The sequence below is a fragment of the Branchiostoma floridae genome, chromosome 6 (genome assembly GCF_000003815.2).
Source record: "Branchiostoma floridae strain S238N-H82 chromosome 6, Bfl_VNyyK, whole genome shotgun sequence".
Taxonomy (NCBI): Eukaryota; Metazoa; Chordata; class Leptocardii; order Amphioxiformes; family Branchiostomatidae; genus Branchiostoma; species Branchiostoma floridae.
The window spans coordinates 20559586-20571991 of record NC_049984.1 but is presented as its reverse complement, the minus strand read 5'-3'; the positions used below and the strand labels follow the sequence as shown (position 1 = coordinate 20571991).

Here is a 12406-nt window from a genome sequence, read left to right as displayed (position 1 = left end):
CCAACACAGTAAAAAGCTCATTTTTCCAACCACGTACCACAGACAAAAGGCAAAAATACACAATAGGTCTACAGAAACCCAATACATTTCATGCAGGCCTGAGGTCTACGAACTCTTGTTTTGCTTACGTTTTCCCCTGCAAAATGCAGGAAATAGCATTTCAGGGGTCACGATTTGAAAATTAAAAAAAACTTGTACTGAAAATAAGGTCAGCAATAGTTCCCCCCTATCAAAATTTTTTTGTGCTGCCTCTGTGACATATAGATAAAAAAACTTCAGATTAGGTCGTAATTAAAAGCCTGACATACATGCCACTATCCTGTCCCAGGTCTTCATCATCTTCTGGGTCAATCTTGGTGATCTCCAAAAAACGATGGTGAAAGAAGTGCAGTTGGAGAATACAGACCACCAGAAATGTTGTGGGGGCCAGCATCTTCTGAAACAGCTCCACGGTGCTATACTGTTCCATCCCCAAATCCTCAAGACTGTACAACACATTACATAGCCTTCTTGGTAATCATTAAAGGAATGCAGATATGAAATTCTTTATTTTCCAAACTCATTAAAAAGTTGATTTATGTCAACTTTTACATTAATCCACCACATATTACCCTGTAGACATGTTTGAACTTCGTGCTCTCCCTCTCTCCTGCTGCGATCGGCAATGACATGATGGTTTGTCAGTTCTGAGAAACCATTATGTCATTGCCAATCGCGGCGGGAGAGAGGGAGAGAGATAAACTTTTTAAGAAGTAAACTACTAAAAAGTAATGAATTTCAGATCTTCTGATGCTTTCCTTTAAATCAAGATCTTAAATAAGCATGAAAGTTCATCTGTTCTGGTAGTTTACATACTAGTATACTATAAAGCTAAAAATTTGTTTCAATGCTGACAGCCAACTTACTGTTGCTAGAAATTTCTCTGTTACATTGCATCACAAGACCATTATCTTTAACAGGGGTAATCTGTAATCTGTCTCATTGCTATGTTGAACAATACATAGAATGGCAGGAAGAAAGACATACTTACAGTTCAAATGAGATGTGTGTCTTGTTGTGCCAGAACTGTGGCACACTCTTGAACTGATAGGTGTAGAGTAGGATAAGTACAAACATGGAGTATCCTATCACCACCCACCAGAAAGTTCGCATTATGCGTCTCCAAGTTGTGTACGACAGCTGCAGCAAAGGAGAAATTCTATTTGAAATACATGTAACTTATGTGAATCCACCCTAACATGCGGCTTTGATTCCTGAAATGTCACATGGACTGGCAACAGCATTTTGCACATTTGAATGAGAACGAGCTGTAATGTTAGTAGGTTCACATGAGTGCACATATCAAGTTTGCCCAGAACTGTAAATCCTTTGGAAGAAAAAGCTAACAGTTGTAACATGCATTACCAGTAGTTATGCCTGTTGCAGAAAAGACAATAACATTACCTGTACAATGTATGCAAAGCATCAAACTTCCTAGTGTAAGAAATAAGCTGAGATTTTGGGGTGATCTTAAATGGTGACATATTCCTTTTCCTAGGAAAGTAGGTGTGCCTGAAAAGTTAGTTGAAAATGACTATTTTGCACATTTCACTGACAAGCCTTTATCGCTGTAAGAAAATGAAGTATACCTGATAGCAGATAATGAAGAACAGGAAGAGTGCCATATACAGGATGCGGTACATCACCACCTTGCCAGACAGGCTGACTAGAAGAAACATGCCAGCACACACAAAGATCCAGTACTTGCTGAAAACCTGCACGGCATAGTTGCCCATCTGTTTCATGAGCTCACTGTCCTCCCTTTCCTGGTTCTCACTGGATGTTCTACTGCCCATGTGTTCTAATGATAAGAAACAGACATCTTAAGGTTTCCTACCTGGCTAATTTGCATTTGACCTTCCATTGTTTTTTCATTAATGAATTAGACAGAACTGTGCTTTACAGGAAGGCAAGTATGATCAAAGCTATATTAAACGCATATTCCAAATTCTTGATATCTACTAATTGTCTGCAGTTATCAGAAAGTCAACTGCTTTTGTCTGATTAAAATTTTTTTTTTTATAACTGCAGACAATTAGTAGATATCAAGATGTGCAAATGTATGTTTGTAGCTCTGACCATTATACAAAACATACATTATAGTTTTATTACAGTGGTATGTCCTGCAGATCTCTGAAGGTCGTTATAAACGGCCAAGAGTCAGAATGTCATAGCATCAATGCTGGAGTACCGCAAGGATCAATCCTCAGTCCAACACTATTTTTAATCTACATAAACGATCTGCCTGATCATATACTCAGATCATTTGTCGACATTTATGCTGATGACACCTCAGTATATGGCCACACATCCAGGAGATGTAATGACCACTCCCTTGCAGCTAATCTCTCTGCTGACCTTGATCATACAGTTCTATGGGGTAAAAAGTGGCTTGTGACCTTCAACCCTTCAAAAACAAACCTTCTTTCGTTTCATCATAAGAGATCTGACCCGAACCTGCCACCGGTCCAAATGAGTGGGACTTTACTTAAAGAAGCCCCTTGATTTGAGCGACTCTTGGGCCTAAAATTTACACCTGATCTTAAGTGGAATTGTTACATTCAATCTGTTGCCAAGGAAGCTGGGAAAATGGTGGGCTCCTTGTACCGTTCCAGGAAATATCTGACCCCCTCCGCCATTCTTTATCTTTACAAGAGTCAGATAAGGCCCAAAATGGAATACTGCTGTCACATTTGGGCTGGAGCTTCCCAGAGCTCCCTGACCTGCCTCAACAGGGTACAAAAATGGTTTAAGAACATTGTTGGCAGCGACTTGTTTGCCACTCTACAACCATTGTCTCAAAGGCGTGATGTAGCTAGCCTAGCACTTTTCTATCGGTACTTCCATGGTAAATACTCGGCAGAACTTCACTCATCTGTGCCTCCAATACGAACCTTCACTGCAAGAACCCGTTTAGCCACTTCCACGGAAACAAATCATCCTTTTTCCTCCACAATCCTCCTTCTAGGAGGAAGTTCCACGCTCAGAGCTTTTTCCAAGAACAACTTCGCTATGGAATGAGCTTCCACGGACCTGCTTTCCCATGGGATACAATCTACAACTGTTTAAGTCAAGGGTTAACACACATCTTTCTTCACTATACAGTATTGTAACCCAAAACAGCTCCAACAGCCTTGTTTTGCGGTGAACTTTAAGTAAATAAAAAAAAAATGTACCAAAGTGCTGCATTTTCCCTTAGAAAATTAGGGTCAATAAAACTTGATAATGTCTTCCATATGGTCAAAAAATCATATTTTAGAATTTGTTCATGCCCATCAATATTCAGTAGAACTACAATTCTGTCTTAATTCATTAATGAGAAAACAATAGAAGGTCAAAATAACAATTTAGCTAGGGAGGAAACCTTAAGTAGAACAAATAAAAAACTGAATGGAGTAAAAAAAATATAGGTTTGAGGTTATTTCCATCCAATTAACGCAACATTTACATTATGCACTTTCAATTTTCAGGTCAAAGTTTCACACAGACAATAACCCACATGCCACATATATGATACTACATAAAAATGTGTAATGGCCATGACCTTTGACATATGATGTAATGAGGTATTGACTGTCTAGACCATATGGGCATAATTAGCATGTTAGTTATCTCTGATTGGTTGTGCTGGTGAGAGCACCCAACCAGATTGGCTAAGCTAGGAAAGCTTTTGTTATGCTAGTTGACCTTAGAGATTGTACAAAGATATTTGTCAGTCTGGTGCCCACAGGACTATAGTAAGGACGCTTATTAGCTAGTCCCTCTGTTGGATTGCGTACGAGTGGGTTAGACCAATTCCCTCTGTATATTATTAGATCTCTGTATCATTATCCTATGCCTAGACCTGTAATGTTATCCTGTAAACTTGCTGTAGTCATATTGAAGCACATTGTATTATATGTTACTTGAGTTTAGCATAGGTTGAATAAACACGGCTCACAAATAGTAATCGGACTGGTTTTGCTCTGAGTTTCTGATAAGCTAATATAGAACTTATTACATACCAAACACCCTAAACATTTCAAATACACAAACCCATGCCATGTGTAATCAGGATATAGACAATGTCATTTTGTAAATTGACCTGGTCAATGCTCAAGTAACTGACTATTGACATTGAATGTACCTTCACTTTCTTGCTTGAATATGGCTGTTAGTGCATCCTCTTCCCCTGAACCATCTTCTTCAACGATCTTCTTTTCCCAGATATGCTGGCGCAGTGTCAACCAGAACATCAAGGTGTACAAAATCTGGGGAAATTAAGAAACAATTCATTCATTATATCAAAAAAATACATGTCACATCAAATATGTCCGGTTCTGTATAGCTACACGTAGATGCAAGCCACTGCAAACTGAACCTCAATCTTATGGTCCAGAAATACAACTCGACCACATATAACTGTAAATAGCATTCTGAACTAAATTTCAACCCATGGGTTTTCAGATATAGTTGCATAATGAAGGGGGGTCTGGTAGGTGCTACTATTTTATGCCTTGGCCAAGTTTTACAGCCTATTACTGTCAGTCAGTCTACACAGACTTTGACACTTACTGTGCAAAAAAACAAAGCCTACATTCAGGCCGTAAACAGACTGCATGTGTTCCTCCCAATGATCTTTCCACACTGTACTCCCCCTGCCCAAAGCTGCCAACCGGGGCCAAGTTTTATGGACTATCATACGGCGGTAAACTGACGGAATGTATTCCTTTAGTTTGCTGGGTGATTTACTGACAAGGCACAGGCAGAAGAGTTTAGACACTGCGTTTGTCTGGTAACTTGAAGAATCTCATGTTATCAGCTAGTTTGCTGGGTGAAGCATTGTGTCCAGACAGCAGACAAGCCATTGCGTGCAGCGTGGTAGAGGAAGGCTTGCATACCAAGTCCATACTAGGGGAAGTAAGTAACACATGTACATGCAATCTGCATGCATTGATGATTCTTCACTGAGTATTTCTTCGCCTGAAGTAGCCTTAGTAAGTATGGAAGAGAGCAGAAATACAAAAGCTATTCAAGTTAGGGGTACCCTGTTTAATATCGCAAAAAAATTGAATTCAAAGGTATAATTCATGAAGGCCATAACGCAGAGTGTAAAAGGTTTATAAACAGTGCACGCATGCACACATGACTTATTACAATATGTTGTCAAGACTACAATGTACATGTAATTGTGTCCAAATTCCATTCTGAATCAACAATACCTGACCATTTTCTGGGAGCTAGCAATGAAGTACATGTTGGGGCTCAGCAAAAGCTTGCCAAGTTAGGGCAGCACCCGTTAAAAGCACCAATTAAAGAACAGAATGCAAGTACATGTAGCCATGTATGCTTGTATGCAATAGTGCAAAACAAAAGAATACTTCACTTTTGCTGTAAGGTGCAGGCAGGTATGTTGGTACTTGACCAGTCCAATCTCCTCCAAGTTATAACCTGAGCTGCTCTTGGTTGGCAGCTCTTCCTCAGTTAAGTTTAAGCCATAGACAAACTGAATGACCAGCAGGACTTCTGCATAGAAGACAAATGCTGGAGAGGACAGCAGGCAAATCCTGCGAGCACTGCGACACATCCAAACCACACAAGCCCAGATCAGCAGCACAAATGTCAGCCAGCTGTGATAAGTGATACTCCAGGCCTGGGAAGGACAGACAGACACGTTCACTTCACTGTTACATTGTAGCAGACAGCAGAAGAACAAACTTACAAACTATATATATACACATAACACAGATTTAGTAATGTTTTGAACATCTTTGGAGTTTCTCTCTTATAAATAAATGTATGGAAAAAAGATACTTGTAGATGAAGGATGCTCATAATGAATTATCATGCTAAGTACACATGTACATGGTACCTCGCCCCAGGAGTGCTTTGCAGAACAGCATGTACAGTCAAACCTGTATTAGCAGCCACCTTAGCATAGCAGCCACCTGGCCATGTAACACATGTACATGTGTCATGTAACTATACAAAATAAATCCTTTTAATCAACTTCTTATATTTCCAGAACTTTGGATAAAGTTAAACTTAAGGTATCTCGGTTGGCTAAATTGGCATTTTGACCTTCCACTGTTTTCTTATTAATGAATTAAGAAAGAATGGAGCCATAACGAATGTTGATAGATGGGCATTAAAGAATTCTAAATCTGATTTTTTGGGGGCCAAATTGATGATGTCATCATTTTTATTACCTCTGATATTATTTTTTTCTATGACAAAACACAGCACTTTGGTACATACCACTGTAATGAAACTTCGTTTTTCGTTGCATAATGATGGAAGCTACAAACGTAGTGTTGCGCATATCTACTATCTACTAACTATCTGTAGTTATTAAGAATTAAATTTTTTTAATTAGATGAAAACAAACATTTTCTAATTACTACAGATCATTAGTAGATATCAATTTGCGCAACACTACGTTTGTACCTTCCATCATTATGCAACGAAAAACGAAGTTTCATTACAGTGGTATGTACCAAAGTGCTGTATTTTGTCATAGAAAAAAATAATATCAGAGGTAATAAAAATGATGACGTCATAAATTCGGCCCCAAAAAAATCAGATTTAGAATTCTCTAATGCCCATCTATCAACATTCGTTACGGCTCCATTCTTTCTTAATTTATTAATAAGAAAACAGTGGAAGGTCAAAATGCCAATTTAGCCAACCGAGATACCTTAAGCTTCCAATACAAAAATTGGACTCTCACAGAGTGCTGTGCTATCTGCATATCTTGACATCACAGAAGCAGTAGATGGTCAATTCCTTGACAAAGACTGGAGTTTCACAGTCAAAAATTTGGGTAAGCCCAATTTTTCTGTTGGAAGTTAATTATAACAAAAGTTTTACATTATCAAGAATGACTTCTAACATTACTAACACAGATAAACTGGTTGATATAATGATCCTACCATCATAACAATGAGTGCTGCAATGTAGCTCTGCTTCATGATGAAGACAAACATTGTCATTAATGGTGTTCGGAAGGAGTCCAGGTCTTTATCATGAGTGCCACTTTCTTCCTTCTGTTCTAGCTGGAAAGTTTCCTCCTTCCTTTGACGGTGGATCTCCTCGTGAATAGTGCCCACCTTGTTCTCTGGTATGTCATTTATCTCATGGGCAATCAGTCCACCTGCCTCTATCGCAACTTCGTTAGACTCTCCATAGTCTTCCGGAACTACAAGAGCCTGAAAGAATAACACTGCATTATAGCTTTAGAACCTTGTTTGAATGAAATAGAACCAGGTAGGACCCCCTATTCTATTTCGAACACCTCCGTCAAAAATAGCCCCAGTGAGACAGAAACGACAAAAGTAAAATGCTATGCTATGCTTTGTTGAAGACTACACCCACCAAGTACAGTTGTTTTGTGAGAGACAGACACTGCATAGCATTACATTGTTGGTGGGCAGGATGCACGTGTAGAGCAGGGTATGTATAAGACAGGGCTATGTATAAGCGAGTGCCCGAGCTGCTTTCTTCTTAATTTCGTTTTTGTCATGAGCATTCAGGCAGCTGTTCCGTATGCACCAAATGCAGTAGAAACCCTGTCACAGATATATGTACCCTGGTTTCCACATGCACCGACCACATGTCAGAAACTGGGCACTGTTGCCCACCAACAAGGAATCTGTCAAGGTAATGCTATGGAGCGCCTTCCGCTCTGACTGAAATTATAACGCCCTTGCTGTAGCTATATTTGCCCCCACCTCAAATGACTGTACCCAGTGGATGTAGCCTTCGACAAAGAAGGGCTGAGATGATTTCATAACCCAAAAAGCTAAACAGAAGTCAGCCGTTTTGATCAGCTAAATAGCGGCAGTGGCCAGTTTTGTCAAATGCTATTTTTGACGAGGTGTACGAAATAGAACATGATCGAACAGGGGGCGGGGCTTCAGTCTTGGTCCATTGACATAGTAAGGTAAATAAATAAATGTTAACTGTTATAATCTTACAACACTTTTTAGTCTAGGGGTGCATTACTAGATATTTACTCCAGAAACCCTACCCACAAATTTGGGCATAAGCTACTTTAAATGGTTTATTTTGGGATTTGGAGGGGATGCTGGGGTTATGGCCGTGTAGCGCATTGACACACCTGATCCCTTCAATCTCAGAAGATAAGCAACGTGCAGTCTGGACAGTACTCGGATGGTAGACCACCCAAAGATGACCAGATGCTGTAGCCTGACCAAAAATGCACAAATTCGTCTTTCAGAAGGGGTGTAAAACGGGGGTCCGGTGTTCAAAGAGGTGCCTTGAGCACAAATCAGCCTCATTACTCTTTGGGCACCTACTGGCTGCAAGGAAAACACCAGATTTATTATTATTATTTCCAGGTTTTGGGAAGACTGACCTAGTAGTCATTAAACCCAGAGAATCAGGGGCCGCTAATTTGGCATGGTGAGTGACTTTGAATTTTCAATCAATCAGCTAGCCTGATTAAATTGTGTCCTCTCTCAACAACTGAACACCATCCACACACAGGTTAGCATGCCTGTCCATGGTGCTGAACACCATCCACACACAGGTTAACACATCCTCCCTGGTGTTGAGAACCCTCCACACATAGGTAAGCACATCTGTCCATGGTGCTGAACACCATCCACACACAGGTAAACACACTTATCCCTGGTGTTGAACACCATCCACACACAGGTAAACACATCCATCCCTGGTGCTGAACACAATCCAAACACAGGTAAACACATCAATACCTGGTGTTGAACACCATCCACACACAGGTTAGCATGCCTGTCCATGGTGCTGAACACCATCCACACACAGGTTAACACATCCTCCCTGGTGCTGAACACCATCCACACACAGGTTAACACATCCTCCCTGGTGTTGAAAACCCTCCACACATAGGTAAGCACATCTGTCCATGGTGCTGAACACCATCCACACACAGGTAAACACACTTATCCCTGGTGTTGAACACCATCCACACACAGGTAAACACATCCATCCCTGGTGCTGAACACCATCCAAACACAGGTAAACACATCAATACCTGATGTTGAACACCATCCACACATAGGTAAGCACATCTGTCCATGGTGCTGAACACCATCCACACACAGGTAAACACACTTATCCCTGGTGTTGAACACCATCCACACACAAGTTAACACATGTATCCCTGGTGTGGAACTTGAACACCATCCACACACAGGTTAGCATGCCTGTCCATGGTGCTGAACACCATCCACGCACAGGTAAACACATTTATTCCTGGTCCTGAACAGCATCCACACACAAGTAAACACATTTATCCCTGGTGTTGAACACCATCCACACACAGGTTAGCATGCCTGTCCGTGGTGCTGAACACCATCCACACACAGATAAACACATTTATCCCTGGTGTGAACACCATCCACACACAGGTTAGCATGCCTGTCCATGGTGCTGAACACCATCAACACACAGATTAACACATCCATCCCTGGTGTTGAACACCATCCACACACAGGTTAACACATACATCCCTGGTGTTGAACACCATCCACACACAGGTTAGCATGCCTGTCCATGGCGCTGAACACCATCCACACACAGGTTAACACATCCATCCCTGGTGTTGAACACCATCCAAACACAGGTTAACACATCTATCCCTGGTGTTGAACACCATCAACACAGGTTAGCATGCCTGTCCATGGTGCTGAACACCATCCACACACAGGTAAACACATTTATCCCTGGTGTGAACACCATCAACACACAGGTTAACACATCCATCCCTGGTGTTGAACACCATCAACAGACAGGTAAACACATCCATCCCTGATGTTGAACACCATCCACACAGAGGTAAGCATGCCTGTCCATGGTGCTTAACACTATTCACACACAGGTAAACACATCCATCCGTGGTGTTGAACAGCTTAGCTGTAGTAGTCACTATATGATGATTGCTCCCTACCGGATTTGACATGGAAAATGCCCTTGCAGTCTTTCACACTGTTCTGCCAACGTCTCCGACAGAGACAGAAATCTATCTGAGAGTGAGAGAGATTGCCCTTGCGGGATCTAACTGTCCATAAGTTGCGATTTGGTTTCCGAAATGAGATTTTACCAGCTACACGGCTATGTTGCTCGATAAAGTTATCTAACAACATGCCGATATGGTTTGACCTTTTGTGAATGGAGAAACCCTTTGCAATTTGGGCATTCATGTCTCCTCATTTGATTAGCGTGGGGTGGGGAGGGACTCCTTTGACTAGCATGGGACTCTGCACTGTGTTGCTTTATTTTGTGTAGAGGTCATCAGAATCATTGTTAGACAAACAGTTATGTGGTGCATGACAGGAGATAACGACAGTTCCAGGGTTGCCCTTGAACCTGGCCACGATTATACGTTCGTCATCTTTTCAGATGGACAGTAATAACAGAAGAAGACTGACGCTACCACAAATGGCGACTCCCTGTATGGACACCCCTGCCTTGTTTCAACAGGCCGAGTGTTCTTGTGCACAAATTATTGAAATATCACGAGTTAACACTATAATTCAATAGTGGTAAATAATGCTTATTCATTCTTGTGGCATTTGGAACTTAAGTAAAGTCGAACATTACTACATATATACCATGCAAATGAGAGTCTCATTTACATAGAATATGAAAAACTGCTGCAATACTTCAACAACTTCTTTCTGTCTCGGTCTTTGTCTTTGCACCTAGAAATAAAGGTACTTTGGATTTGTCTGAAATTTGGCATGTCTGTAGTCAAAGAGGGTATCAAACCAACCTCCTTGATCAAACACTTAAGTCCACACCACAAACACCATTATATGATAATTACTTCAAAGGCCTCAGGTTTAGTAAGAGAACAGGGGCTGGGCGTGATGATTTGGTATTTGGGCCTATGGGAATACAGGATAATTCATTATACTTTTGCGCCATACTGTAACAACACACCATTGCAATGCATGTACTGCCAATTGACAGCGTTATGACTGCATTCAAAAAATGAAAATCACAGAGGCAAGCTGAGAAGTAACACAAGACAAAAGGAAAACAAAGCCTGCAATTTCCTTCTAAAGGATGCCAGCAAATACTTTTCTATTCTTATTTGTAAATTCAGCCAACCTAGATAGAACTGGATAAAGTTATACGCTTTTGTGATGTCTTTACTAAGTATGTTATTATTTGTAAAATTCCGAGTTATCAGCAGACAATTAAGTTTATGTCACGGGAGTAATTTTAGCATGATTACTTTAATCTCAGCATAGCCCCTACGAACCTATGTGCAGACCATTCCTGTAAGGTGTTGCCAAAAACAAATTCCCTAGGGAATGGATTTGTACAATTCCCTAATCTGAAAGCTGATTATACTAATGGCTCTGACTGAGGCATCACCAAAATCAAATCTATTTTACTTTTCTTTACATGGGGGAATATGATACTTTAAAAGATAAACACATTTCTGATCATCATTTATCAGCTTGTTCATTACAGCAAACTTGACACACTCACCACCCTTTCATCTTCTGGTTTCATGGCAGATGGCCTCCTTATTGTGTTCCCAGCAGTTCTTTTAGACAGAGTCCTTCGTAGCCATGTTTGTGGGGTGCCAGCTTCCACAACTGTTTCTTTCCACTGCCAGAAAACAAACCACATACAATGTATATTGCATACATCATTCATCACACATATTATCATGATCTTGATGTAATTATAACAGGGTTCTCTTCAGACTTTTTACCTGCATGTATGCAGGTATGGTTTTGATGCTGGTGGAAACTTTTCGGTAGCCGGGGATGTAGGGCGCTGTATCTCGTGAACGGATGGTGCGAGCACGACGATTTTTGGTACGTGGGTTGGGGGTGGTAGCCTGACACTCAGGTGTGATTTGGGGCCTCCTGGCGCTTGACCTTGACATTGAAGGTGGCATTTTTGGTGTTTTGGGGGCACTTTTGGCGCTGTGTGTCCGGAACGATACGCGCGATTGCGACGATTTTTGGTGCATGGGTGGGGGGTTGTTGCCTGTTGCCTAGGATTGACTTTGGGCCTTGTCGCGTTTGAACTTGACCCGGCAGGTCGAATTTTGTGTCCGGGAGGGGTGTTTCCGGAGTTATATCTTCTGAACGGCTGGTGCTGGCGCGATGATATTTGGCACATGTGTCGGCGGTGGCTGAATAATGCTCAATTTTGATTTTGGCGCCCTTGGTGCTTGAACTTGACATTTTAGGTTACCTTTTGTGCGGGCACGGGGCGTGCGCTGTATCTCCGGAACGCAAGGTGCCATTGTGTTGCCATTTGGTACGTGAGTTGTTTGTGGTGTCCTGGTGGTCAGGTTTGATTTTGGGCCTCCTAGTGCTTGAACTTGATACTGTATAGGTTGACCCTGTTTTAGTGT

At 41.3% G+C, this 12406-nt stretch overlaps 1 protein-coding gene across 11 annotated transcripts in view; it reads right to left on the bottom strand.

Annotated features, from left to right (window-relative positions):
- LOC118417647 (piezo-type mechanosensitive ion channel component 2-like) overlaps positions 1-12406 on the bottom strand; it is a 119353-nt gene that overhangs the window by 80845 nt on the left and 26102 nt on the right. For all 11 annotated transcript variants that reach the window (XM_035823276.1, XM_035823265.1, XM_035823267.1 and 8 more), the window contains 7 exons: positions 11524-11646; positions 6951-7226; positions 5405-5671; positions 4166-4289; positions 1629-1840; positions 1031-1179; positions 309-485 (listed from right to left, as the gene is read on the bottom strand). In XM_035823276.1, coding sequence (XP_035679169.1) covers positions 309-485; positions 1031-1179; positions 1629-1840; positions 4166-4289; positions 5405-5671; positions 6951-7226; positions 11524-11646 — 1328 coding nt within the window. The remainder of the gene's footprint in view (positions 1-308; positions 486-1030; positions 1180-1628; positions 1841-4165; positions 4290-5404; positions 5672-6950; positions 7227-11523; positions 11647-12406) is intronic.